This window comes from Tiliqua scincoides, chromosome 5 (assembly GCF_035046505.1).
Source record: "Tiliqua scincoides isolate rTilSci1 chromosome 5, rTilSci1.hap2, whole genome shotgun sequence".
Classification (NCBI taxonomy): Eukaryota; Metazoa; Chordata; class Lepidosauria; order Squamata; family Scincidae; genus Tiliqua; species Tiliqua scincoides.
This window is the reverse complement of record NC_089825.1, coordinates 24,848,976-24,875,132: the sequence shown is the minus strand read 5'-3', so window position 1 is coordinate 24,875,132 and position 26,157 is coordinate 24,848,976. Positions and strand designations below refer to the sequence as shown.

Sequence of the window (26,157 nt, the reverse complement as noted above, 5' to 3'; positions counted from 1 at the left end):
TTGCTCTGCTTCTCCTTTACTTCAGGGAAGCTGATTCCTCTCCCCTTTTAGGTATGTGGAAGTGGTGGGAACCTCACTGCTTACGTTTCCTGTATTATCTGTAGCTGTTAATCTTGCAGTACAAGCCTAACATTGATGTGAGCCACTGCGGCCGTCCTTGCACTGACTCAGAGTGTTGCAAACATGCTGTAAGGCACGCCTGTGGCTACTTTAGAGTCTGCTGGGCTGGCACAAAGGCCCGAGCTGACTTGGCAGAGCTGCATCCAGACCCTGCGCTGGCTGGCATGGCTAAGTTTGCACCAGGCAGTGCAGGGATGTGGGGAGGGAGGCAGGAGGGCGTTTTGAAGGTGGGGAAGGGGCATTTTTAGTTCAGGGAGGGTGGAATGGGGGAGGATCGGGTCCAGGATGGTGTGGGATTGGTGGCTGTGGTGCCTGCTGCATCATAACCCCCTTCTGTGGCCAGGCAGCCCTACATGGGGCTTCCTGGATTTGCACCCGCTATATAGCTGGCATGGATCCAAAAAACCCCATGGGGTGGCTGGGGCTTTACTTGAGATAAGGGGAAGTATATCCACTTATCCTGATGAGACCTCCAGTCTGCTCCTAAACTGATTGGATGCAGTGCAGCTTAAGATTGGGCTGCTTGTATCTCTAAAAATATCCAATTAAATAGTGTGTGTGCATGTGTGTGTGTGAGGGAGAAACTGTTATCCAAAAACCTTGATTTAAAAAAAAAATCAAGACTCTTTTCTGACTTAGCAGATATGAAATCTTGGAGTAGGCGGCGTGTGATCTCTGACTCATTCCTTGCAGAAAAATCACATTATTGGCACCTTTAAACATTGGCAATTTGACTCAGCAGAGATGGAGGAGTGTATCTGCATGTTTGATGCTTACTCTCTCACCCTATGGATGTGCTAATTGAGACATTACTACACCACACAGGGCTACTGTGTGGGAAAAGCATAGCCTGCCACTTCCATAGGGTTCTTATGCAGTTTTATCAAATATATAGGCCATTTGTTCCTTCCACTGCCAACCTGTCATTTTTCCCCCCAGTGTACTAAATCTATTTTTAAAATTAAAAAGAGTTTTATTGCTTTTAACCATTATCTTTTATGATGGAGAGCAGCCAAGAAAAACTGACTGATGCATCAACAAGGCATTTCTGTTTTGCATAAATCACAAAGGCTGAGAAACATGAGTGGAGCTGGCAGGATGTGGGGGAGGAAGGAGGGAGAAGGGAATACTCAGAATGGATCGATCTGAGCCCAGAAACAATCTTGACATGTAGGAAAAAAGCAGCTGAAGCTGGAAATAAATCCTTTTGTTTAGGGACTGGGGGATTATAAGATTAGCTTCACATGTTTTGGATCTGTTTTGGTTTTATATCATTACAAGCCTGTTATGGACTTATTGAGTACTGAGGGGAAGAGCACCGGATGGATTTTTTCTTTTTTAACCATGATTAACCTAGTTTTGTCTGAGAAACAATGGTCCAAAATTATGGCCTCAGTTACACTTACGAAATTCACTATTACCAATTGCCTTGGCCCTCGTGAGCATTGGAACCTATCATCAAAATTTGATTGGCTATTGATACAGGTGGTATGAAGAATATAAAGGAGAAAATTGCATGCTAGTCAGATGAATGTACACAGAAGACAACAAGATTCTCTAGGTTTCAAACCAGTAAGGCACACTCCTCTGTTCAGAACTGAATGTAATGCTTTGGTCCATGCTCCATAAACCAATCCATATGGCACCCATCTCTGGTTTTGCAGCTCCAAGCAGGCAGGAAACCCAGGAGGTTTATCAAGTGCTGCTGGGTCATCGTATACAGCTGTATGGAACGCATTGGAACCTTCCCCTGCTGCTCAGCTAATATAGTCCGATCATCCCCACAGTTCAGCAGGGGTTTCCTATGAGTAGTAGTGGAACTACTGTGTCACTCTACATTCATGTATTTGAACAGACACATTCAAAAGAGCCAGTGTGGTGTTGTGATAAGGTAGGTACACAAGGACCAGGTAGGTACACAAGGAGACCTGGGTTCAAAACTGCAATGAAGCTGAAAGTGACTCACTATGGGTAGGACTTCTTCCTTCTACCCCATCTCATGTGGGGGAGGTCCACATCATAGTGGGAAGGGAACGACATGATGTGGAGGAAGGGAAGGTACAAAAGATGGGGTTGCTGCTATACTTAGCAGTAGGGTTTATTGCAGGCATTTTTTTTACACAGGAGGGATAAGGAAGAGTAGAGTAGTCAAGGTTGGCCATGTTGGCCTTGGAGTTCCTTTTTGTGCAGAGACTCACATTGGCCTCCTGCTTGGGCCCAAGAAGCCAGGGTCAGGCACTGCCTCTCCTGGGTATCAGTCTATTGCCTAGGAATATTGGTGTCCCAGTGGGGTGGTGGCACAGGGTTTGGGAGCTGGGGTGGCTCTAAGTTTCTAGGGCCTGTCTGGGCTGCTCCCAGTTCTCCAAGACATCTGTTCTGTCTTTCACTGTCCCCTACCCAGCCCTCTCCACCTTCCCCTTATCTCTTCCACACCTCTGACTTCCTCCTCTTGCCACTTCCCTTGCCCTTCCGCCACCTACCTGTCTCTGCCCCTTGTCCCTCTGCTGCACCTCTCTTCCTTGCTGCCCCCAGGCTTTCTGTGCACCACTCCTGCCTGACTCACCTTTCCTTTCTTTCGCTATGTAGGAGATTTATAGGAACTATTAAAACATATCTCCTATAAATGTATACACTTAGGCTATAAATGTAATTCATAAAGTTTAAAGGGGGGCATTATGTTGCAATCAGCACCACATGGTAATAACTGCAAGATTCACAGGGCAGCCTGAATACACTCAGAAAATAGTCAGTTTATCATATTGTACTGGCTGAGAGGGCCTTACTCTATCCTATTGTCACATGAGACCACCTACAAATGCAATAAATTAAAAGAAGCATGAAACGCCTACCTGTTTTGCATGGCTCATTCAAGCATGAGCCAATGCTCCCTTGCTTCTAAACCAAATTGAAATCCGTTGCACAACATTGTAGACTTACCTGCTTGTGAGCATGATCGTAAGAATTGATGTGGTTGTCAAACTCCTGGTGTTTATGGTACTGCTTGTCACATAATTCACAGTAGAAGTTAGCTTTCACATCCTCCAGAGCCCTTGCTGCTGCCTTCTCCTTTTCAGCAAAATCCTACAAGGGCAGAGGTATATGAGCAAAATTTGGTTACTAACAGCTCTGCTGATGTCTTCATCACTATGCACTGAGGACTCTAGCAGTGAGAAGCATCAAAACAGGCAAGGCTGAGGAACAACCCAGGACAGATGGATGATTCACTGCTCTGAAAATCCAATATAGTGAGGTGAAAATGCTCTTCAAGTAGGTCTTTGATCTAAAGCAACTGATATGAGCTTTTACTGGACATCAGTCTTTTTCAAGCAAATTAAAGCCACATTTACCCAGTACACTAATTAGCCCTCCAGCTGTACTTAAACACTGCACTGAACGATACAAAAGGACAAGAACACAGAGAGAGGCGCATTATAATGACTGGATGTTACAGTACAATGCGTGTCCCCTAATTCCCTTATCAGGCCCAAAGCGAACTTAAGAGGAGTAAAATGAATGAGTGTATACATGCTGGGGAAATAAGCTGACCCTCTCAGGAATTTGAGTGGGTTTGCCGATGAACGTTTTATTTCAGCAATCATACAGTAAAAGCTGAAGCTTTTTGTTTTTAAACAAGACTTTTTTAAAAAAAACAAAAACCAAGACGTTTCTAAATGTACAAGACGAATGGGATTCCACAAAGCTCAGAGGATTGGCTCACTTGGTGTAGGAGGAAACGGTGGTAGTATAATCCTGCAGTCATAAGAGAACGACAGATACAGAAGGTGGATAGCCTTGCTGAATCAGTAGTATAACTGAAAAATCTGTGGGTGCAATCCAGCAAATCAGGGCTGGCCCATCCATGAGGCCAGCTGGTACAGATTGCGTCAGCAGTAGATTGTGAGGAGTCCACAGGGTACGGATACAGGGTGCCTTTCATCCCTGCTGCTGCTGCTGCTACCACCGCCATCACCATCTCCCTCCAACTCAGCACCAATGCAAGCTGCAATCACCTGTTCTCTGCTTGCTCCAGAGAAAAACAGATTATTCCCCTCTCTACCGTTTGCCTTGTATGCTTGCATGCTGCCATCAAACCTGGGACTTTTGAGTTTTATGACAGTGCATGAAGAACACAGTACATAAGAACATAAGAACAGCCCCACTGGATCAGGCCTTAGGCCCATCTAGCCCAGCTTCCTGTATCTCACAGTGGCCCACCAAATGCCCCAGGGAGCACACCTGATAACAAGAGACCTGCAACCTGGTGCCCTCCCTTGCACCTGACATAGCCCATTTCTGAAATCAGGAGGTTGCACATACACATCATGGCTTGTAACCCGTAATGGATTTTTCCTCCAGAAACTTGTCCAATCCCCTTTTAAAGGCGTCCAGGCCAGATGCCGTCACCACATCCTGTGGCAAGGAGTTCCACAGACCAACCACACGCTGAGTAAAGAAATATTTTCTTTTGTCTGTTCTAACTGTCCCAACACTCAATTTTAGTGGATGTCCCCTGGTTCTGGTGTTATGTGAGAGTGTAAAGAGCATCTCTCTACCCACTTTATCCTTCCCATGCATAATTTTGTATGTCTCAATCATGTCCCCCCCCCCCCGAGGTGCCTCTTTTCTAGGCTGAAGAGGCCCAAACACCGTAGCCTTTCCTCATAAGGAAGGTGCCCCAACCCTGTAATCATCTTAGTCGCTCTCTTTTGCACCTTTTCCATTTCCACTATGTCTTTTGTGAGATGCGGTGACCAGAACTGGACACAATACTCCAGGTGTGGCCTTACAGTAAGGGTTTGGGGTCTTTTTGTAGCACAGAGATGGCGGACCTGAGACAGCATCAGGTGGCATTCCAGGTCATATTGGCCCTGCAGCAAATGATAGTAATGTTAATCATGATTAAGCACCATTGAACAGTAGCCCTTCTGGATCAGACCAATGGTCCACTTGTTCAGCATCCTTTATTCCACAGTGATCAAACAGGTAATTCCAAAAAGCCCACAGACAGGGCAGGAAAGCTGTAGCCCTTTCCTGCTATTGCTCACCTGCACATTTTATTTAGGGGCAGACTGTGGCTGAACATAGAGCAAGAGGCCTTGTTAGTCACCATTGCTTTAATCAGAATTTAGGAGGGATGAACTTTTGTTGCTTTAATTTAATGGCAAAATTTGTGTATGCACACAACATTCTAAAACATGATAATTTAAGCACTTTTCCCCCTAAATACTTGAGATGGAGAAATTTAACACTCTCCCCCGCATTGTAGCTATCAATGCTGTTTTTGTTTAGTTTAGTTTAGTTTTTAGCCTGAGGCAGTATCTCTTTAAAGCAGGGGTCTCCATACTTTTTGGCCAGAGGGCCACATGAAATATCTGGCGTGAGGGCTGGAAAAAAAATTAAATATAAAATTTAAATAAATAAATTAGAGATGGAACTTAGATGAATGAATAAATGAATGAGTGGGCTCATTCACTCAGCCTCTCAGAACACCCTCCAGATGCAATCAGAGTACAGCTCTGGTCATGTGCAGTTGAGTGGGCCAGGGGCTTTCAGGGGACAAGAGGCTGGCCACGGGCCGGGTTGAGGCTTGCTGTGGGCTGCATCTGGCCCCCGGGCCGGAGTTTGGAGACCCCTGCTTTAAAGTCATCAAGGTGGCTTCTTTCTCATTCCTATTTCAAATGGCCAGTTACTCTTAAAGATGCTGGGCCAACAAAGAAATCTGACCTGAGAGTAGCCTGTTTTATTGGTAGATGCATTTGAAAAGAGTGTCTGACAAATGTGTCTGACAATTCTCCATAGACCTATACCAGTGCCTGTTTGATGTGGAAAATTCACCCAGTCCAATCAACTTTCTTAAAAATGAGAAACACAATTGGTTGGACACAATTACCACAACCCCCTTTCCCCATCAGCCATATACTATGTAGGCATCTCTTCCTTTCCCCCTTGTACAGCACTGGTGCTGCCTTCTGCTCATGAAGAGACCATAAGCTTCCTCCTCCCACAACCTCTCTCACACTCGCCTGCCTGCTTCTAGCTGCACCATGCTCCCCCAATGCACTTGCACAGTCTTAGCGGATAACGAGAACAGAGTCACAGATAACGAGAGGCAGGTGGCAATTCTACCCCTTGCAGATAAGCCAATTTGCAGATAGTGAATTTGCAGATAAAGAGAACTGACTGTCCTTCAAATTGTGTTGTAAGCAGAGATTCACCCCTGGCCTAGCCCCAAACCACCTGGATCTGCCCACAATCCTCCCCTGGCCTGCTCCCGCCGCTGACTTACTGGCCAAAGTGGAGGACAGCAGAGGTTCTGTAGGCCAGTGGCGCTTGTGTGCAGCCTCCAGTTCTTTGCGCTGCACACTCAGCCTGAAGAATGGTAGAGCAGCTTTCACACCATCAGTCCAGGACTTACAGTGGTGGATCATGAAATCTGCCATTGTAAGGCCTGGATAAAATTGGGCCATCATCTATAAAATTTTTCTCAAGAATGATTTGAAATCAATTCTATCTTGTGGATGTCTTACAAATGAAATCCACATGTGGCAAAAGTGCACCCAATAAATCCTTCATCAAACTGAGGTGCTTGAAAACTGGAGCATTTTGGTCCATAAACCTTTGGGTATGGGATCTGAGATGGACATCACTCAATAACATTTTAGCATCGTTTTCAGCAGGAAATAACAAGCAGGTTGTAAATAAGTGTCTGGACAGTACTGTACTTCAGACTGCAATTGGGGGCTCACATTATCCCATAGTAAAAAAAAAATATTGCAAAGACTGGAGCTTTCATAAACTCCTTCAAGGCCTCATGCAGTACAGTGTAATCTCACTATGCTACTTCTGCAAAAATGTGAGGAAAGGAGCTCCCCACTGCCGCTGCTGCTTATAAGTAAAGGGTGTGTGTGTGGGGGGGGGGGTGAGTGAAAGAGTGTCAGAGAGGGTTGGTCTGATGGGACTGAGATTCTCTGAGTTCTGATTCAGAAGCCAAGTTTTGGGAGCTTGACCCTTCTTTGTGTGTGAATGGGGGAAACTTAGAAAAAAATCATTTTTGAACCCAGATCGAGAGCCCTTTCATGATAGCTCTAGAAAGCAAGATATCAGGGAGAAGCGGTCTAGCCTAGTCTCCCTGACATGCTAGTTTTTGGAGTTTCGAAACTCCAAAAACTAGCATGTCAGGGAGAAGACTAGGCTGGAATGCTTCTCCCTGATATCTTGCTTTGTAGAGGTTACATGATATTATTTACCACTTTACAGTGGTGCACCTGGTGGGGTCCATGGGTACAAGTGACCCCAGGTGGCATGGCTGAAGGGTGCCACCACCACCCCAACTGTGCCGCCCCAAGGGCCACCTACACCTGCTGTCTCTTCCTGGAGGTGTTCTGAGAGCTGGAGAGGCCACGTGTGGCCTTCCCAGCCCTCAGAAGATCTTCTAAGGCTTCCTGAGGGCCTTTAAACATCACTTCTGATTTTCAGTACAAAAAAACAGAAGTGACATTTTAAGGTAGCCCGTAAACCTTAAAAGGGGCGGCACCTCCAGCTGTGCCCCCAGGCGTGGCCAGGACCACCGCTGTTGCTTTATATTTTTGAGTAGCCTCCCAGATTCTTTATGATTCTTTTTTAGAACTCTATAATGACCTTTGGGCTATGTGGGTTCCAGGATTGTCTACTTCCTGCTCCTACCTGTTTGTTCACATGCAGCTTATATTATCCAAATGTTCTCGAACCCTTTGACTGCACCCTCACCTATGGAGTGGCCCTGGGCCACGGCTTTCCACGAAGTGGGCACAGCCAAGGGCTGTTGATTCATTAGCTCCATAAAGAAGAGCACCCTTTTCTACTAATGAAACAGTTAAACTATTTTAATGAGTTATCCTGAGATTACATAAAAGCTCTGTTAAATCGACTGATTGCTGTTTTTTAAGCTTACACTTCTGACCTATTGTTTTAATAACATTAATTATTCACAAGCCCCGCAGTATAATTAAAATGCATAAATTAGAATGTGAATGCAATAGCATTAATTAAGTACAGACACATTTTGCAAAAGTCAAGCATGAATCGGGGCTTCATTTTCAGGATGCCAGATCTATGGAAGGGTAGGGGCAGGTAGGGGGATTGTGTTATACAAAAATTAATTGGTCTTTCCTCCTCGCCTCCATTTTACTAATGATCAACTGTCAATTAATCATTTGCAGTTTATTTCATTCCTCCATAGATCATATTCTAATTATTTGGGAATAAACAGTGTGTTTCTGTTTGAATTTGAATTTCTGTTCAAAAGAACAACTTCCAGTTCTACCTTCTTTGGCTGAAATTAATACAGAGCTTGCTTTCTATGTAGATGGTTTAAAATAGCAACCAATTAGCTCCTGTGTGTATTTTAAGATAATCACATATACCTTCATTGCCTGATTTCCTAATTACTTGTCTGCTATGGTAAAAAGTCATAATTTCAGGCTTGCTTATTGATCTGAGACAGGTACAGTGATTACTACATCATGTATAGTTCCGTGAGGGCTCGGATTATTCTCCCTTCTAAGTTAAACTTGGGGGTTGAAATAAATAACATTGGATTTCAGCAAGTCTAAGGCTGGAATCCTATATACAACCTTTCCTGGGGAGCAAGCCCCAGTGAATGGCACTTACTTTTGAGTAGCCATGCATAGGATTGTGCTGTAAATTATAATGATGTTCACTGCTACACATGTCTATATGCTGTTTCATCTGCGCTTTGCTTTACAATCTTAAAGGACATAATAACATCAGAAAAGCCCTGCTAGATCAGGCCAAAGGCCCATCTAGTCCAGCAGTCTGTTTTCCATAGTTCTCCACCAGCTGCCCCCAGGAAGCCCACAAGTAGGAGAAAGAAATGCATACTTCTCTCTCACTGTTGCTTCTGTACAACTAGTATCCAGAGGCAACTTGCCACTGAACTAGGTGATAGCACATAGCCAGTGACAGACCTGTCCTCCACAAATTAGTCTGGTCCCCCTTTGAAGTCATCCAAACTAACGGCCATCACGTTTTGCTGCAATGAAGTTCACACACTAATTATGTACAGTGGGCCCACGATATTTGCAGGGAAGGCAAGGGGAGGCTGCACGCGACCTCCCTGCACCACAGAAGACATCCCAGATGTCACTGGAAGGTACTTCTGGCCACATCCAGGAGGTCTTGTGAGGCCCTCTTGCTGCAGGATCAGCTCCATGTTGTATCAAATCTGCAGATCCCAATCCCGTGGATAAGGGGCCCGCACTGTACTGTATGTGTAGCAGTGCCTCCTTTAGTCTGTCCCAGATCTTCTGTCTCTATTTTGCTGGTCCTCATAAGAAACCTTCAAGGTAGGCTAGTATTACAGCTACAGTAACATCCATCTTTGCATTTCATAGGAATGTTCCTTTGTTCTTAATTGTAGTGACATTAATCCTAATTAAATTATCATAGTTACAGTGCAAACCGTAAAGCATGTTTGCACCTCTTCAAGTGTCAGCCAGGCTGGTGCAAGGCCTTTGGAGGCTGCATCCAGCCTCTGCGACAAAGGACGGAGGAAAGTCGGTGCTGGCTGAGCTTGGCTAGCGTGGGGATCTAGGGGTGCATGGGGAGGGCGAGGTGGAGGCATTCTGGGGAGAGAGTGCAGGCAGTGGGTGGGCCTGTGGGCATGCGGCAAGAGAGCAGGGGTGGGGTCAGGACCTGGCAGTTATGCCGGATCCTGACCCTGTACTCGGGCAGCCTCGGGCAGCTTGGATCTGCGCCATCTCTTTAGGTGGCGCAGATCCAAGTAGACCCGTTGGGGCTGCAGCAGCTCTCCCCGGGGTAAGAGGAAGCAATTCCCCTTGCCCCGGACTGAGCCGCTTTCAGCCCCAAACTCATGCTGTTTACGGGGCAGGCTGCCAGCTTCCCCATTCCAGAAGAAGTTAGGATTGCGCTGTTAGACTATAAGATTTTTATGGTGTTTGCTTTTTAAAGAGCATAAATGGCAGCCTCGATCAAACTCAGCTTTAACCTTCCCCTTCCTTCTTTCCTGCTTAGTAGTGATGAACACTGGCTGTGTTTTTTTATTCTGTTGTTGGAGTTGCAACTATTCAGAGCCCACTTTTTCCTGATACAGTACTATATAGCTTCCCTGCTTCTCACAATACCTCCGTTCTTGGCCAAATTGACTCTTCCTTTGTCCTCTCCCTCTCTTCTGCCCCCAGGAATCCCCAGGTTTTCAACATTATCCAGTGCTCTTTAGCTATTGTTTGCCCCAGCAAGGGGTTTTCAAAGCTACTGAGTTGCTCTGATCAGCTCCAAGAAGTGCCCCTTGACTTCACAGCTGCGCTTGCTTCAAAGCCCAAACCAAGCCTATTGTAAATTGAATATTTGTAACTCGAAGGTCTGTAAGTCGGGGACCTTCTGTATATGGAAGGTGACAATTGGGGGAGCAGGGTGAAGTTAGGCAAGGGACAGTGTGATTGGCAGGTCTGAACTGGAAGTGAGGATCATAGCAGCTGAATGAAAGCTACTAAGGGCTCAATCCTACCTTGTTTCTGAGAGTGAGATTCATTTATATTTTTCTCTGTTAGTTTATTTCCAGGATCAAGACCCATTCCTTCAGCTAGAGGAGTAACTAGAAGCCCCTGCACACTGGGCGGTGATGGATGCCATGATGTCACATGGCATCATGATGTCACTTCTGGGTTCTCCCTGGCAAAGGAGGCACTGGTGGCTTTGCACCCTTTTCCTATAGAGGCTCCCAAAGAGCCTCCACCTCTAGGGAGAACCCAGAAGTGACTGCCTTACACTTTGCATCCCCCCCCCGGTATAGCACCTCAGGCAAGTGCCCTTCAGGCTCCACCCTAGTAATACCTCTGCCTTCAACAGCTAGTTCAATCCAACTGTCCTTGAACACACCTCATCTCTGTGCCTCTTTTAGCTTTTTGGATGCAGCACTGAAATTACCATCTTCATCATGATGCTGTTTCCTGGGGAACTCCTGCACCTGTCTTGCTGAAATCTTCAGAGAACTTGCCTAGGGACAGCTCTGCCTTTCCTGTGACTTCAGTGACAACAGAGCACAAAATGATTATAAGTGTAAACCTCTAACGGTGTTTTGATTGTATTATAATTGGGTATTATAATGCCCAATGCATTAATGAAAGCTACTAATATCCAGCTGAATACAATAACATTTAGTCTCGGCACACCACCTCTCTCTGGCCTCCTTTACATTTTGTTTAGTCCAGACCAAATTCCACATATGAATTGGTTGAAGGCACTTACGGACATGAAATATTAGCACACCTCATATGCTTTACAAAACTGATTATTTTAAAAACATGGCAGTCATTCCATTCACATATATTTAGATGGCCGGATCCCAAAGGATTTCCTCTATGGAGAACTCGTGCAAGGAAAGCGCCCTACAGATAGACCACAGCTGCGATACAAGGACATCTGCAAGAGGGATCTGAAGGCCTTAGGAGTGGACCTCAACAGGTGGGAAACCCTGGCCTCTGGGCGGCCCACTTGGAGGCAGGCTGTGCAGCATTGCCTTTCCCAGTTTGAAGAGACACTTGGCCAACAGTCTGAGGCAAAGAGGCAAAGAAGGAAGGCCCATAGCCAGAGAGACAGACCAGGGACATATTGCACTTGCTCCCAGTGTGGAAGGGATTGTCACTCCTGAATTGGCCTTTTCAGCCACACTAGAGGCTGTTCCAGAACCACCATTCAGAGCGTGATACCATAGTCTTTCGAGACTGAAGGTTGCCAACACAAAATATTTAGCTGTGGATTCATTTACAATGAATGTTGATGTAGTATTTTCATTTTCAATCAACACCTCCATCGCACATTGCGCAGAAGTGCTTGCATTTAGCAGTATCCACTGCCCCGGCTCCTTGTTGTGAAAATGCAATTAATGGCTTCTGACATTTCATTTTCTGATGTAAGGAGAATCAATGGAACATGTGATGTAACAGAGTTTTCGAGAATGTTGCTGTGACATGTAGTCAATTAAAAATCATTTATTAAACTCAAGGTTTGTAAGGGACGTTTAATAGACTGCAGAGCCATTAAAGGATGCTGACCTAGACAATAGCATGTGCCGTTTGCTTCACAAATTGATTGCAAGGATCTCTGTTTAATTCTACAGGGCTAAGAGGTGGAAAAAAAAATGGTCACTTTGTCCAGCAAACCCTGAAGAGGAAGACTATCCATAGGCATAAAAACAAATGAATCCCAACAATGAAATTGTGGTTCAAGTAAAAACTCTGTAAAGAGCACAGTTTTTACGGTAGGGTTTTTCTTCCAGATTTCTTAGGGATTTCCAGGAGCTGAAGATACTAAAAATGTAGCTTGCTGCTGTCTAACTGTCATTCAAATTCAGACTACTAAAATATTAGAGGATATCATAGGATATAGTCAAGCAGCCTGCGTAGCAGAGCAGTTCACTACTTGCTTGTTTATCGGCAGGAAAACTGTGAATCAGTCATGTTAAGAGGATGTGGAGGGCATCAGGGCTTTGATACAGGGCCCCCAGCAAGTGTGCACCATAATTCTGCCCTGCAAATATACACAGTACACTCTTTGATATTGATCAGGGCTGGCCTTAGCCGATTGGGCCCCCTGTGCCTGGGAAGGCCCGACGCTGGGGCAGTGAGCTGATCACTTGCAGTGAGAGTGATCAGGTCTATGGCCTGATCCAGTGGGGATGTTCATATGTTCAGTCTTCACCTTGCTCTTTTGCTGGCACTTTGGCATGGAATTCTCCATACCGAGGTGTTACAAGGCCAGCACAGTGAGCAGCGTTTTGCCGCTGGAAGGCTCTCCTGCCCACCTCTGGCTGCGATTGGCCCAAAATCAGTCTTCCCCCAGAAGCAGTTGGTGTCGACATCTGCACATTTTTAGGTGCTGCACTTTGCACCAGGCACCTTCAGCCCTGAGCCCACCACTGTTGCTTGTCCTGGTGAGTGGGGAGAGGGCTGTGCCTCCCTCCCGCTAAAATGTCTCACATTGGGCCCCGTGGCTCCTTAAACCAGCCCTGGTAGATGCTGTACACTTTCAGGTGAACTCAGAGGGAGCATATGAAGGAGGAAGGGAGGTGGAACATATGACCACATTTGGCTTTTCTTGCCCACAACTTTGTCTCAGTGCACTGAACATTTTTACATTGTAAATTTTAATATCATTCCTTTTGGAGAGGTGGCGGCAATGAAGATTCTCTCGTGTCCCCATATAGTGTCTCTTGTAATCTTTTTCCATTCAGAGTATGCCATCAGACTTTGTAACTGCTGACATCTATCCACTTCCATTTACACAAGACTGCTGCCAGTTAAGAAGTGTCAGGCTTTTAGCAGATTTTGGCATGTCCTTCAGAGGAGAATCTAGTGAAAATTTGGGGGTCAGATTTCTTAAAGGTGCTCTGAAAGGCAGCTGCCCTGCACTCAATTATGTGAGCTTAAGTCTCATTGATTTCATAGCATGTGCAAGATAGTGGAAATAAATGAAAAGTTCTATTTAATTTAGTAGTTTTCAAACTCAAACAAATAAAATGGATTAATGCTTCCAGGGTATTGTTGATTGGGCACCTATCATCAAGCACTGGAGGTCATGGTTCTTGGATCGATATATTTATTATGGGGTCTCAAGGTACACAATTATATCTGCGTGTCGCATCATTCTAAAATTGTAATTTCCATTTATAGATTCATACACAATCCCTTGTTAGTTGAGGGGGCATACATACTTCTAGCTTAATGCAAAAGACAGATGTCTGCAGGAATCAAACTGGGGGAAAAATGCTTAAGCCACAGTAAAGTATGCAATAATCAGAACATACTATGTATAAAGCCTTTATATCAAAGTATGAACACTAAACTTCCTACCAACATAATACAGGCATGCAACAATTTTAAGTCCATGGTATGTGAAAATTAATTAACTAATGCTTGATCACCAATGTCATGGTCACAGCTATGAAAACCGAAGGCACAAGTTATGCTAGAAGAATTGTAGGAATTCCTATGGGCATCCTGTGATAATGCCATCAGACACAGACAGGGTGATGTAATTGTGCCAACACTGCATCTGGTGCACTGTGAGCAGAGGAAGGGGGTGTAAGCTGTTGGAAGAGTGGGTAGGATCTGATACGCACAACTGCCACTGGATCCACCTCTCTCGCAGCTTCCCTGCCCCCATTCCTCCCCACTTCTTGTCCAGTTTTTCCCCCTGCGTGCCCCTGCCACTGCCTTACTTGCGCTGGCAGCCACGGTGGGATCTGGTGAAAGATGCGGAGCACTGCCACCTCTTGCAGCAGCACTCCCAAAATGGCCTCTGACAGAACACTGTGTTGCGCTGTTTTCAGCCATTTTGAACAGTGGAACTCTGGACGTAATCCTACTGCGTCTTGGACTGGCACAAGTCCCTTGCGCTGGCCCAGGAGGGTCGCAAATGTGCTGTAAAGTACATTTGCGCCTCCTCAAGAGTCGATTGCGATACGAATCCAGCCTCCATGCCGACTCAGGCAGGGAAGGAGGGTTGTGTTGGCCGAGCTCGGCCAATGCAAGGGTTTGGGGAGGAAGTGGGGAGGAGGCAGGAGGGAGACATTCTGGGGCAAGGGGAGGGCGGTTCCAGGGGCGGGTGGGGAGCAGGAGGCGGGGCTGCGACCTGGCTGTTATGCTGGATCCCAACCCCGTTCCCCGAGCAGCACAGAGCGGCTACAAGCCACTGCGCCCTCCTCAGACTTATGCCATCTCTGGAGGTGGTGCAAGTCTGAGGAGACCCATTGGGGCTGTGGTAGCTTACCCGGGGGTAGCTTGCCTCTGGTGGAACCACTTTGGGCCCCAGTTTTGCGCTGCATACAGTGCAGGTCTCCTGGCCTGCCTGTTCTAGTGCAAGTTTGGATTGTGCTGTTTCACTATCGCAAATACTTCCACCTGACAGCCCAATCAGTAACACCTGAGCTGTTACTTTCTTGCCCCTTCTCTTCCACTCATTCCATCTCTTGCACTACCCACCCATCAATCTGCATCAAAGGCAGAATCCTGGGTAAAGGTCTCTGTTTACCTCCTGCTGAGCTTGAGGCTGCTTCTAAACTCAGGTCCTTTAGAAAATGTTTCAAAGGCAGCACCTGAATGTTCCTGATGATGATGTCATCACTGCTACTGCAAGAGAAACTCTGGAGCTCAAGAGCTGTTCCTCCCCTTGAATAAATCCCTGGTTGAGATTCATGTAATGTAATGCATTAAATGAACAAGGCTTATGTGTACATGCTCCTACTTTTCACCCCTCTCATGCCACAGTTTGATACTTCTGCTGTGGAAAGGATCATGCAAACCACAGTTTGTTAGTTCAGTCGTACTGGCAAACTACAGTTTCCATGAAAGCAGAAGTGATAATTAAAACCCAGTGTGCGAGGGCGGTAAGGGAGAAGCACAAAGCTAATTTGGGTTTACACCAAACCATTGTTTGGCATTGCATATGAACCAGGGATGGGCAAGTTCAACGCGCTTGACTGGAGTTGAGTTGTCAAGTCACCGCTCCTGCAACTTGACTAGAAAATGAGTCATAACAGGGGCATTTTCCAAGTTGCTGAGTCACTCCTTCACAACTCTAAAGGACTTGATTCCCTTATAAAGCCTGCTGTGGAAAAAACAGGGCTGCTGCCGGGGTGTGTGTGTGTGTGTGTGTGTGTGTGTGAGAGAGAGAGAGAGAGAGAGTTTACTCACTCCCCTGCTGTCCCCACCCATCTGTAAACAGGGTGGGAGGGGTGGGTGGGACTGCGAGAGAGATCACAGACAGAAGTGGCAAGAGGGAGGTGGGTTATGCGCAGCCACTGCGACGTTTACCAGTATGACCCAATCCTTTGCAGCTCTATTCAGAAGCAGTCCCACTGTAGCCTAGTCATTCAACAGGGCTCTCTCCTCCCAAATAACAATGAGCTTATAGAAGCTGTGAGGTTCATGATTGCTACAAACTGCCTTCCCCCCACTTCCCCATCTCCTTCTTTCCCCTCCAGCCAATTGTAAGGCAAGAACCCCCTTGGGCTCCTCCTCCTGCTCTCCCTCCGACAATGAAAATATCAGAATACCCATTCTTTGTCCAATGATAATCCATTTCTTCCTTCTTATCACAGATGAGCAAAAGAGCTTTCTCCTGCCCACCCTCCTGCTTAGATGCATTAACCCTTCCATGCCTCCCAACTAACACTCCCTGCTGCTCATCTGGTCAGAATACTGGGCCCATGAGGTGTTTCATAAAGCAGTAAGCACCCCCAGACTCAAGTCAGCACGCATGGGGACAAGTGCCGAGTCAGGGGGGCCCTGACCTGAGTGTTTTTCAGAGTCTTCCACGTGCGCCGAGTCACCCAAAATCACGCATTTTCATGACTCACATCCGAGTTCCAAAGCCTGATATGAACCAACCCAAAGCCTTGTTCAAGAGAGATGAAAGATACCCCCAGCACACAAACTGCGGTGCAGCAACTTTCGATGACCCTCTCATACTAAGAGCTAGCAGTGGAAATCATCCTATACCAGCGGCAGCAAGTGAGGAGGACCATTCAGCTTGGGCCCTCGTCACTATACTCTGGTCCAGATTTTCCCGCAGATCCATCTAGTGACTGAGAAAATACTGGAGATGTTTGCTGTGGAGAACCCTAGATCTGAACAGATGCCTCTGAAATTGGGCCTAGTGAAATTACTCCCGAGGACAATTGGATCATATAGACTGAGGATCCCTGCTTTTCTGAAAACCGGGGGGGGGGGAGTGTTACATCTGCCTTTCCTGTACATTGTTTAATTCCCCTAGGGAGGCCTACTGATCATGATGGTTATTAGCAGCACTTCATTTATTGCCAATGTCTTCCATTTGCTCACAATTTAATCTAATAGTCCCTCTCTTCCTCTTTCACAGATCATTCCTTTTACCTCTTCTCTGATGAGCTTGGGTGTTATCACATAATCCGAAGCCAGTCAGTCCTCCTGGGCCATTAATCTCTTCTCACCTTAAACACATTCAGGCGCAATGCTTAAGGAGTACAATGCAGGTCCCAGCTCCTCATTTAAGACGGAAAAATCTTTTATGCTTCTGTGTTTTTGTAACCTACATGGCATCATTTTCAGGCCCTCTTACAATCTTACCCAGCTCTGTTCTATGTATAGCACACAATAGATATGGGCTTTTGTGCTGTACAGTGTCATTCAGGCGCAAGTTAGATGAGATCATTGTCGAGATAATGACTGAAAATCCTGGATGTGCGTTAAGTGTGCAGAAGTCAAGTATGCCCTTTGCAGTACTTAGCACTTATCCTACCCATTGGACAATAAACACAATGATGAACATCAAACAATGTCTTATAATGTGTGAAAGCTAAGAACGGTAAAACGTCTTATTTCCTAACTTTCAGTATCACCCCAGCCCCCCATTTTGCAGATTTAAAGATGTTGGCAACCTTCAGTCTCAAGAGTCTATGGTATCGCGCTCTGAAAGGAGGTTTTGGTTTATAAGAGAATCTAAGCAAGGTCATTTGCCATAAATGATATTGTTTCAGATGCCTTGTCTCTAGGCAGATTTTATAAAATGTGATTTGTTTTTTCATGCCCCCAAATTAGGCAATAATACATTCCCAATGCAATCCTAACCTGTGCCAGTACAGCCAGGCCTCTACCCTACACCAGTTAGGAGGTTGCTGGAGTTCACCTTGCGTGTAATCCCCCAGCCTGCCTATGCGGCTACTCAGATCTGCGCCATTTAGCTCCAAGCCCAGGAATGGGGGTTAGGGCACAGTGTGCACTACTGCTGCAGATCCTACCCCCTCTCGGGCCTGATCATCCCTGTTTCACTCTCCCCATCCCAGAAATACCCCCTCCCCACCTCCAGAATGCCCTTCAGCCAGTAACAGACCTGCTATTCGGGGCAAAGATCCTCAATGCCACCCCCTATACCATGCCATCCCCTATACTTACCCAGTACAACAGAGCCTCACGTGGCGTTGGGGGTGACTGAGAAAGCTTTCTGAGGCTACCCCACGGTCTTAAACAGTACTTCCGGGAAACTGGAAGTACCATTTAAGATATCATCCAAAACCTCAGAAGGCTTCCTGCATGGTACACAACGCTACATGGATGTGGAGCTTGGGACATTTGTCCCCCTGGCCCCCTCTCCAGGCCCGCCACTTCCCCCCACTACACTCTCTCACCTCCTGTGCTGCCCAGCACAATCTTACCCACTTTGACTGGCTCAGGGACTGGATCTGGTGCCGGTAGGCTGGCACATGTGGTGCCAGCACTGATGGCTCCTGAGTTAGCTCAAACATGCTTTATGACATGTTTACAACACTCAGGGACCGGCACAGGAGGCCTGTGCTGGTGAAACACACCTTTAGGATTGGGCTGCCCACCAGTCCTAACTGCAGGAATAAGTGTGTTTGGGGCATATGCGTGTGTGTGTAAAATTCATGGGGAAATTCAGGTGGTAGAATGTCTATTGGCTCCTATGTGAAATAATGCCACCTGCAGAAAAGGAAATGATGCCTACCTATTCAGAGGACTAAATTGCCAGAAACGGGGGAGTTACCCAGAAACAGAGGAGTCTGTAAGTTAAGGGAAGAGAAAAAAAGAACCCCAAGTAGCTTAATGTGAACTAAGCATGCTTAGTGGCAGCAAGGAGCCACAGAAAGTTGAGGCACCAACTGGAAAAAAGGACACCAGCTGAGAGAGAGGGAATTGGGCTCATTGACCCAATTGGGCATTTGGGTTAGGGAGAATGCCACACTTTTTGTTGCAGGTCCTCCTTGTAGTAGCTTAACACTATGTTGCAGCATGATGGAATAGTTCTGGTATGCTCCAATATCCATACCGAGATCCAGGTCTACAGAGCTTGCGTCCTGAGTACACTTCTGTACTGCAGCGAGTCATGGACTCTTCACTCACAACAGGAGAGGAAACTGAACGCATTCCACATGCGCTGCCTCCGACGCATCCTCGGCATCACCTGGCAGGACAAAGTTCCAAACAACACAGTCCGGGAACGTGCTGGAATCCCTAGCATGTATGCACTGCTGAAACAGAGACGCCTGCGTTGGCTCGGTCGTGTTGTGAGAATGGATGATGGCCGGATCCCAAAGGATTTCCTCTATGGAGAACTCGTGCAAGGAAAGCGCCCTACAGGTAGACCACAGCTGCGATACAAGGACATCTGCAAGAGGGATCTGAAGGCCTTAGGAGTGGACCTCAACAGGTGGGAAACCCTGGCCTCTGAGCAGCCCACTTGGAGGCAGGCTGTGCAGCATGGCCTTTCCCAGTTTGAAGAGACACTTGGCCAACAGTCTGAGGCTAAGAGGCAAAGAAGGAAGGCCCATAGCCAGGGAGACAGACCAGGGACAGACTGCACTTGCTCCCAGTGTGGAAGGGATTGTCATTCCCGAATCGGCCTTTTCAGCCACACTAGACGCTGTTCCAGAACCACCTTTCAGAGCGCGATACCATAGTCTTTCGAGACTGAAGGTTGCCAACAAGCTCCAATATCTTTGCATTCATCCAACCTTTACAGGAACTTTAATTAAATGTGTATTGGGGTGATGAATACCTCAGTAAGACATTCAGTATCAATTCCATATCACCTTTATATGCTTTTCTTTAAAGAATCTCCCCAGATTATCAATGGATCTTTGCTAAAGCTTTGCTAAAGGGAATAATTTCCCTAATTATACTGGTGACAATTTTCCAATACCAGTTTATCTTTTATTAAATTCTTCTGCCTTTTGATTGATTAATACAGTTAAAAGAGAGTAAAATCTAGACTGCGTGTGCTCAAGAAGACGTCAGGCGTGGATAAATCACTGACACTGCAGAGTGAAATTCATTGACGATCACTCATTCTCATGTCCTCCCAATAAGTACCACTTCAATACACTCTTCATTATTGAGATAAGAACCATTTCAATTCATTAAGATTTTTAAATCAATTACTTCTTATCAGTCACTCTTGTCCAATCATTTCTCTTCCACTCTCCTGTGAAACTGCTTCTTTTAAAAGTTCCCTATTTTGATATTTCACTTGAACTAGCCAATGACCAGAAAATGAAGACCAAAAAAAGAGAAAAGATTTACAGCATTAGGATTAAAAACAGTTCCAGGTACGTTCTGATAAATCCTTATTAAAGTATTACCCCTATTAACAATTGTTGTGGCTAGCCAACAGCACAAACCTAGGCTTGTCTATTCAGAAGTACATTCCATTATGTTCCATGAGACTGCAGCCATAGGGAGTTGAACATAATTGTAATACTAAATAGTGTGGGTGTACAGTCGCTTCTTTCATTGCTAGGAAAGAAGCCTGTGCCAGAGCCACAAATGAGCTCCAAATGTCATATGTTTCATTTGTGACTCATTTGTTTTCATTTTGCCCTAGTGTAGCAGCACAGACAGAACAGAAGTTACAGGGAGAAAAAGAGCAAGGAAATTGAGACTGACACTGTAAACCAGGGGTGGCCGTGGCATATGTGCAACCAGTGGCATGTAGACACTTTCAAAGTGGCACTCACAACGTCTCCAGTCACAGGCGAGCTCGTTGATGCAGGATTCCATGGTCAAGAGTGCACAGCGCTCTTCCCGCCTCGAAGCCCAGAAAGGGAGCAATAAGGGCCAGGGCAGGGCAAAGATAGCACGGCAGAGGCTTGGCAAATCACATGGACTAGTGAAACCACCAGAGCAGACCTGGAGAAGGCTGAAATAAAATGGAGCGGCACATTCTAGATTTTGTCTGTAAAAAGTGGCACATGGCCTGCTGGTGGTTGGCCATTCCTGCTGCAAACTATCTAAACTTCCACTCAATCATAGCAAAAGTGTCAAAGATTCTGATATGCCGTTTTGCACAGAGCCCTCCAGTCAGAGAGACAAGGGGAGGAACTCTTCCCTGCAAGGGAGGGAAGGGATGAAGGTTTCTGTTCATTGCGGAAAAAACAGTTCCTAATCAATCACCTCTTGCAGTCCATTTAAGCATTTTCCAGTCATTTCTTACCTTTTCCCATTCTCCTATGCTTAATTAGTTATTTGTAATTTGTAGTTTAGATAGAGAGATTTGTAGTGAATAGTTGATTCTCCTGGCTCTGCCTATCTTCCTCCTTAAATTTCCTCTAAAACAGGGGCCCTTTTCCTACTAGAAGGGTAGCAGAACCTCTGAACATTGCATATCAATTGATTAGAAATCACAGATGTTTCAGGAAGCAAAAAAGCAGCTGAGTGTCCCACTGTACACAGTGGAAAATGGAAATGAAGGGCTATTATGAGAGCACTGAAATAATGAGTGTGATTTCAATGAAAGAAGCACTAAACAACATTTTTAATAACAAAAATGATTTAAATCTCACAAAAGCAATTCTTGCACACCTCTGAGATATTAGGTTCAAAATGAGTTAGAAAGGTACCAGGCTTTATTGATATCAGACTCAATCTCTCATTTTTAATTAGTGCAGATTACATTTGAGTCACATTTTCTTTGAAACATCTCACCTAAGGGTTTTTTTTTGGTCCACATAATAATAATAATAATAATAATAATAATAATAATAATAATAATAATAATAATAATAATACAGGCATTTATATACTTTCTTGGTCATCAGATTTCTCCTCAGACTTTAATTCAAGTGGTTTACATAGGCAGGCTGTTCTACCTTTGTACCTTTACCTCTAACTGGCAACCTTCAGATGTTCAGATCTTCAGATGTTCGGATGTTCAGAACCTTCGGATCTTCAGGCAAACAGACCCTCTAGACCAGACCTCCTGCCTAAAAACATCTACTTATTTTTGTGGAAAATACAATTCCCTTCCAGAAGTGGAGGGAAAGACATCCGCCACTTAACAACTGTTCTTTTAATGATGGATCGCAGATATGATGGTCGTCAAAGCATAAAAAAGATGCCCTTAACGAGGCAATCACATCTCCCATAGCTTGCAGCAGAGTGTTTGTTTACACAACAGACAGGCTCTTAATGCAAAGGCCATCTATCTCCAGTAGCCTGTGCAGCCAGCTAGTGTCTGGCAGGGAGTGTCTGTTTACACAACAAAGGCAATAGATTGGACTGAATGTTCACTTAATGACCTAATCACATAACAACAGGGATCAGATAACATATCCCCGTCATTAAGTGGCGCACACCTGTACTTGCAAACTGGGTCCCACAGTTTGACCCCATGATCGGCGTCAAACAGGGTCTTGTTAGGCTGCAGAAAGAGGGCTGATAAGTAGTATTAGGACTCAGAATGAACCCCAAACACCAGCAGCCTCTGGTATGACTGTGCTAAAGACCCAGGAATTAATGTGTAGAAACACTGGAAATAAAATTGTACAGTTTAATGCCGTGATTATATTTAATTGTGCAGCTTTATGTGCGTGATCCAGTTAATGAAAAATTTATGGGACTGGCCATCGGGACCAATATTATTTAGGTATTCAGCAGCTGCTGAATAATGTTGGATGGTGGCAGCCAACAGAAGTCACAAATATCAAGACTGGAATCACATTAGCGTGGGCCTCTGTTTCTCTTTTAGTTTACAATGTTATATCACCTAGTAGTGGGTTTGTCATGACCAGCATATGTGGTGGTGGGAGGGAAGAGAGAGAGAGAGAAATACTTTACAAAGTCTTGATAGGAATGCATTACCCAGACAATAATATACACTTTCAGTGATGTTATGAGGACTCACAGAGATGGCAGTTCAAGTGGCTGATGACTACCTCTTGGTACTGTTTTACAAGACTTCCTACTTCCTAGTATGTTTATAAATCCCTTGGATTTGGTCCTTTTTACACAGCTCTGCCCAGGAGACATAGGGTCCAATCCTATCCAACTCTCCAGCGCTGGTGCAGGCCTGAGGTAAGAGAATAAACATTTGCTCAACTTACGGAGGCCTCCATGACTGACTGAGTAGGATGCAGTGCATGCCCCATTGGTACAGCTACATCAGTGCTGGAAATTTGGATAGGGTATGTCTTTAGAGCACAATCCTAAGGCTGTGCTGGGCCAGCGTAAGTCCTCCATTGGAGGGTCAAATGCTTGGGTGATGCTGCCAGTCAGTGTAGGAAATCCTGATAGGCCAGTGGCCTGGCTCAGCAAGCAGCTTCATACTGCCTACTGCTTTTCAATCAACCCTTGAACATTTAGTGGGGTTTTCTGTCTGGTTTTGATTTGCTGACAATGGGTCTGCACTAGCTCAGCATCCTACTAGTGTACAGATTGCCAGACCGGCAACCCCAAGCATGTTTAGCCTTTCAGTTGGCAGAACTGGCTGGTGAGACAATGTAGGTGCAAGGCTCACTTGCTTCCACTGAGTGGTGAATGAGGGCAGGAGCTGGGGGGGGGGGTATCCTCATGTTCTTATTGGCCTGCATTGCATGGCAACATCTGCAGAAGAGGAATAGTAAGCTGGCATTGTGCAGGTGTATAGCTGTTGACCTATAGAAAGCAGCCACACACCTGCGTGGTCCTGAGCTAGCTCAGTGTCATCCAGTATCATCATCCTGATCCAGTAAATCAATTAGAATTTCCGTTTCCTGGTTTGCTGTTCTGGTTTCCACTCTATTTTCTGACATGTGTATCCTAGTCATATTGGAGGCCGTTGGGAGGAACTGGAGCACAGTGATACAGCCCCTCCTTGGCATGTAGAAGGTTTGAGGTGCAAATCCTGGCCTACTTCAGAGAGGGGAAAGCCCTTCTACATGACATCTTGCCTTTCAATGTTGATGATCCTGAGCTAGTCTCGATAAAAGGCAGGCTCATATGTAACCATCCTGAAAACAGGTTTGCTTTGCAAAGATACAAGTCTTCCTATTGATACATAATAAGCAGAGACAATGCGCATGGACCGAGACTCTGCAAATTAGCTATTGTTATGCCTGTCCATTGTGTAGTTAATTTTGCCTCCCTTCCCACTGCTGGCTTCGGACACGTCTTCTGCATTTATTAATTCATTGCACACCAGCTCTACCCAGTGCGCTCCTTATACATAGTCCCGCAGGGGAATAGTTCAAAGGATCTCGGTGGCACGTGGATGTAAATGTAAATGGGCAGGGAAGTGGTTTTAAATTATACTAAGTGTAGTTCCTTGTGAATGAATTAGAGAACACCAATTCCTAATGAGGGTCAGTATGTCGGCTCTCTAAAGGAGGAGCTTATTAAAGCAAATGTCTTTCGAATGAGCAATGAGCAAATTACTTCCTGCACAAAGAACACCATCTGCTTTTCCATAAAATGCAGCCAGTCTTTCACACTGACTGATTGCTGCCTTGAATGACTCCCAGTTTATACCAATGTACAAATCACATCCAGGACCAAAAGGAGGACTTGGCTCCAGGAGCATGACATCAAAGAAATGAGTATTGGCAAGCTTAGTTTTTATGTATTTATAGATTGCCACCCGTGGACATGGCACTTTATAAAGAATGAGATGAGAGATCTCTGTCTGCAGAGGCTTACAATCTAAATTCACACACAGGAGGTAATAGAGGAAAGGAAATTTTGATACTTTCAGGGGTATGTATTTAGACAGAGCTACAGTAAGATATGGGAACTGCACAGTTGTAGAGATTACACTAATATCCCTGTGTTTTCTAACTGAAACAGAAGTGGCATACAGAAGGCTCCCAGGTGGCGCCCCATCTGCAATAGCATAGTTGGTTGGGGTTCACTAAATACAGCAGGTACCGCAATGTGCTATGTAAGCGGACCTTCCCACTCGCCGTTGGAGCCATCTGGGGCAGTGACAGCAGTGCACAGGTGTTCATGAGCTTCGAGTGGCTGCCCTGAATAACTCTGACAGCGAGTGGGAGGGTCTGCTTACATGGTGCGTTGTGGCACCTGCTGTACTTATCGTGCCCCCCCGGCTACACTACTGAACACCGTCTGAACACTAGCCAGACCCTGACCTGCTTAGCTTCAGCAAGGTGGCTGTCTTATGTACCATCAGTCCTGGTTCCTAGACCACTCGGTTGCATGCTGAAGACTCTTCCTATATAGCTTTTAATTCATGGCTGAATCAAGACACAAGGAAGCCATAACCTCTTCTGTTTGTTTTCCCCTGACCTTCACATAACATGTACTCCTCTAGTCCCCTGCTTGCTTAGCAGGCAAGGAGTGCAAAATACAGGAGGTGCAAAGGAACGAGGAGGGAGAAGCTACAGCTTCCTCATCTCCCAATTTAACTTCATTCAAAAGCAATCAGAGCAATTGCCAACTGCAAAGTGCGAAGATTGTTACTTCTACATGATTACCTCCCTGGAGTGATCTAATAGCGACCCTGAATCACTCCTGAGTACACTTTAAATGGCTAGCATCCAACATGCCTGGACACATCTTCCTACCACAGGGTGTCCCCTGAAACTCAGTCAACATTATATTATTGAGAAATTATAAATTAAGAAAGGAAGAAGTGCTTGATATTGGGTAGGTGCTGAGCTGGGAGTCATGTACAGAATTTACAAAGTGAAAACATGCCCATTTTAGTCATTTTTCTTTCCCTTTTCTGCCCATTTTTTTTATTTGTCATTTTAATTGTTTAATTGTTTAAATGAACCTTTAAAAAAACCAGACTGAACCATTCAGTTCCCCTCCCCCCAGGATACTAGAGGCAAAACAAATTTTTTTTCTATTCCTCAATGCAAATGCATTTACAGGTGAAGAACCTGAGAAAAGCAACAAGCACAATAAGAAAGCCTATTTATTATGCATGCACAGGCAGTTATGTGTATTAGCTGCTCAGGTACCCTGACTGCTGTACATTTGGCATCTTTGCGATAAGGTTGTCTGGAATTAAAACATGAGCTTTATGAAGAGAATAAAAGAAGAAGCCATTACCCCAACTCAAATATAAAATGAACTCAGCACATTTGACCACACAACGTATCCCAGTTGTCATTAGATTGGAACAGAATCTAAAACCAGAAGATGAGAACAAAAGTGTGATAGTTAAATTATATAACATGTAATAAACAGATTAACAGACTTTTGTCCCAATCCTAACTCCCTCCCCACTGGTGTAACTAGTGTTACACGG

General features: G+C 45.4%; 1 protein-coding gene across 1 annotated transcript in view; it reads right to left on the bottom strand.

Annotated features, from left to right (window-relative positions):
• The window catches only part of ZNF804B (zinc finger protein 804B), a 262,914-nt gene that overhangs the window by 23,809 nt on the left and 212,948 nt on the right, over positions 1 to 26,157 (bottom strand). Inside the window, exon 2 of the mRNA XM_066628498.1 lies at positions 3,058 to 3,201. Coding sequence (XP_066484595.1) covers positions 3,058 to 3,201 — 144 coding nt within the window. The remainder of the gene's footprint in view (positions 1 to 3,057; positions 3,202 to 26,157) is intronic.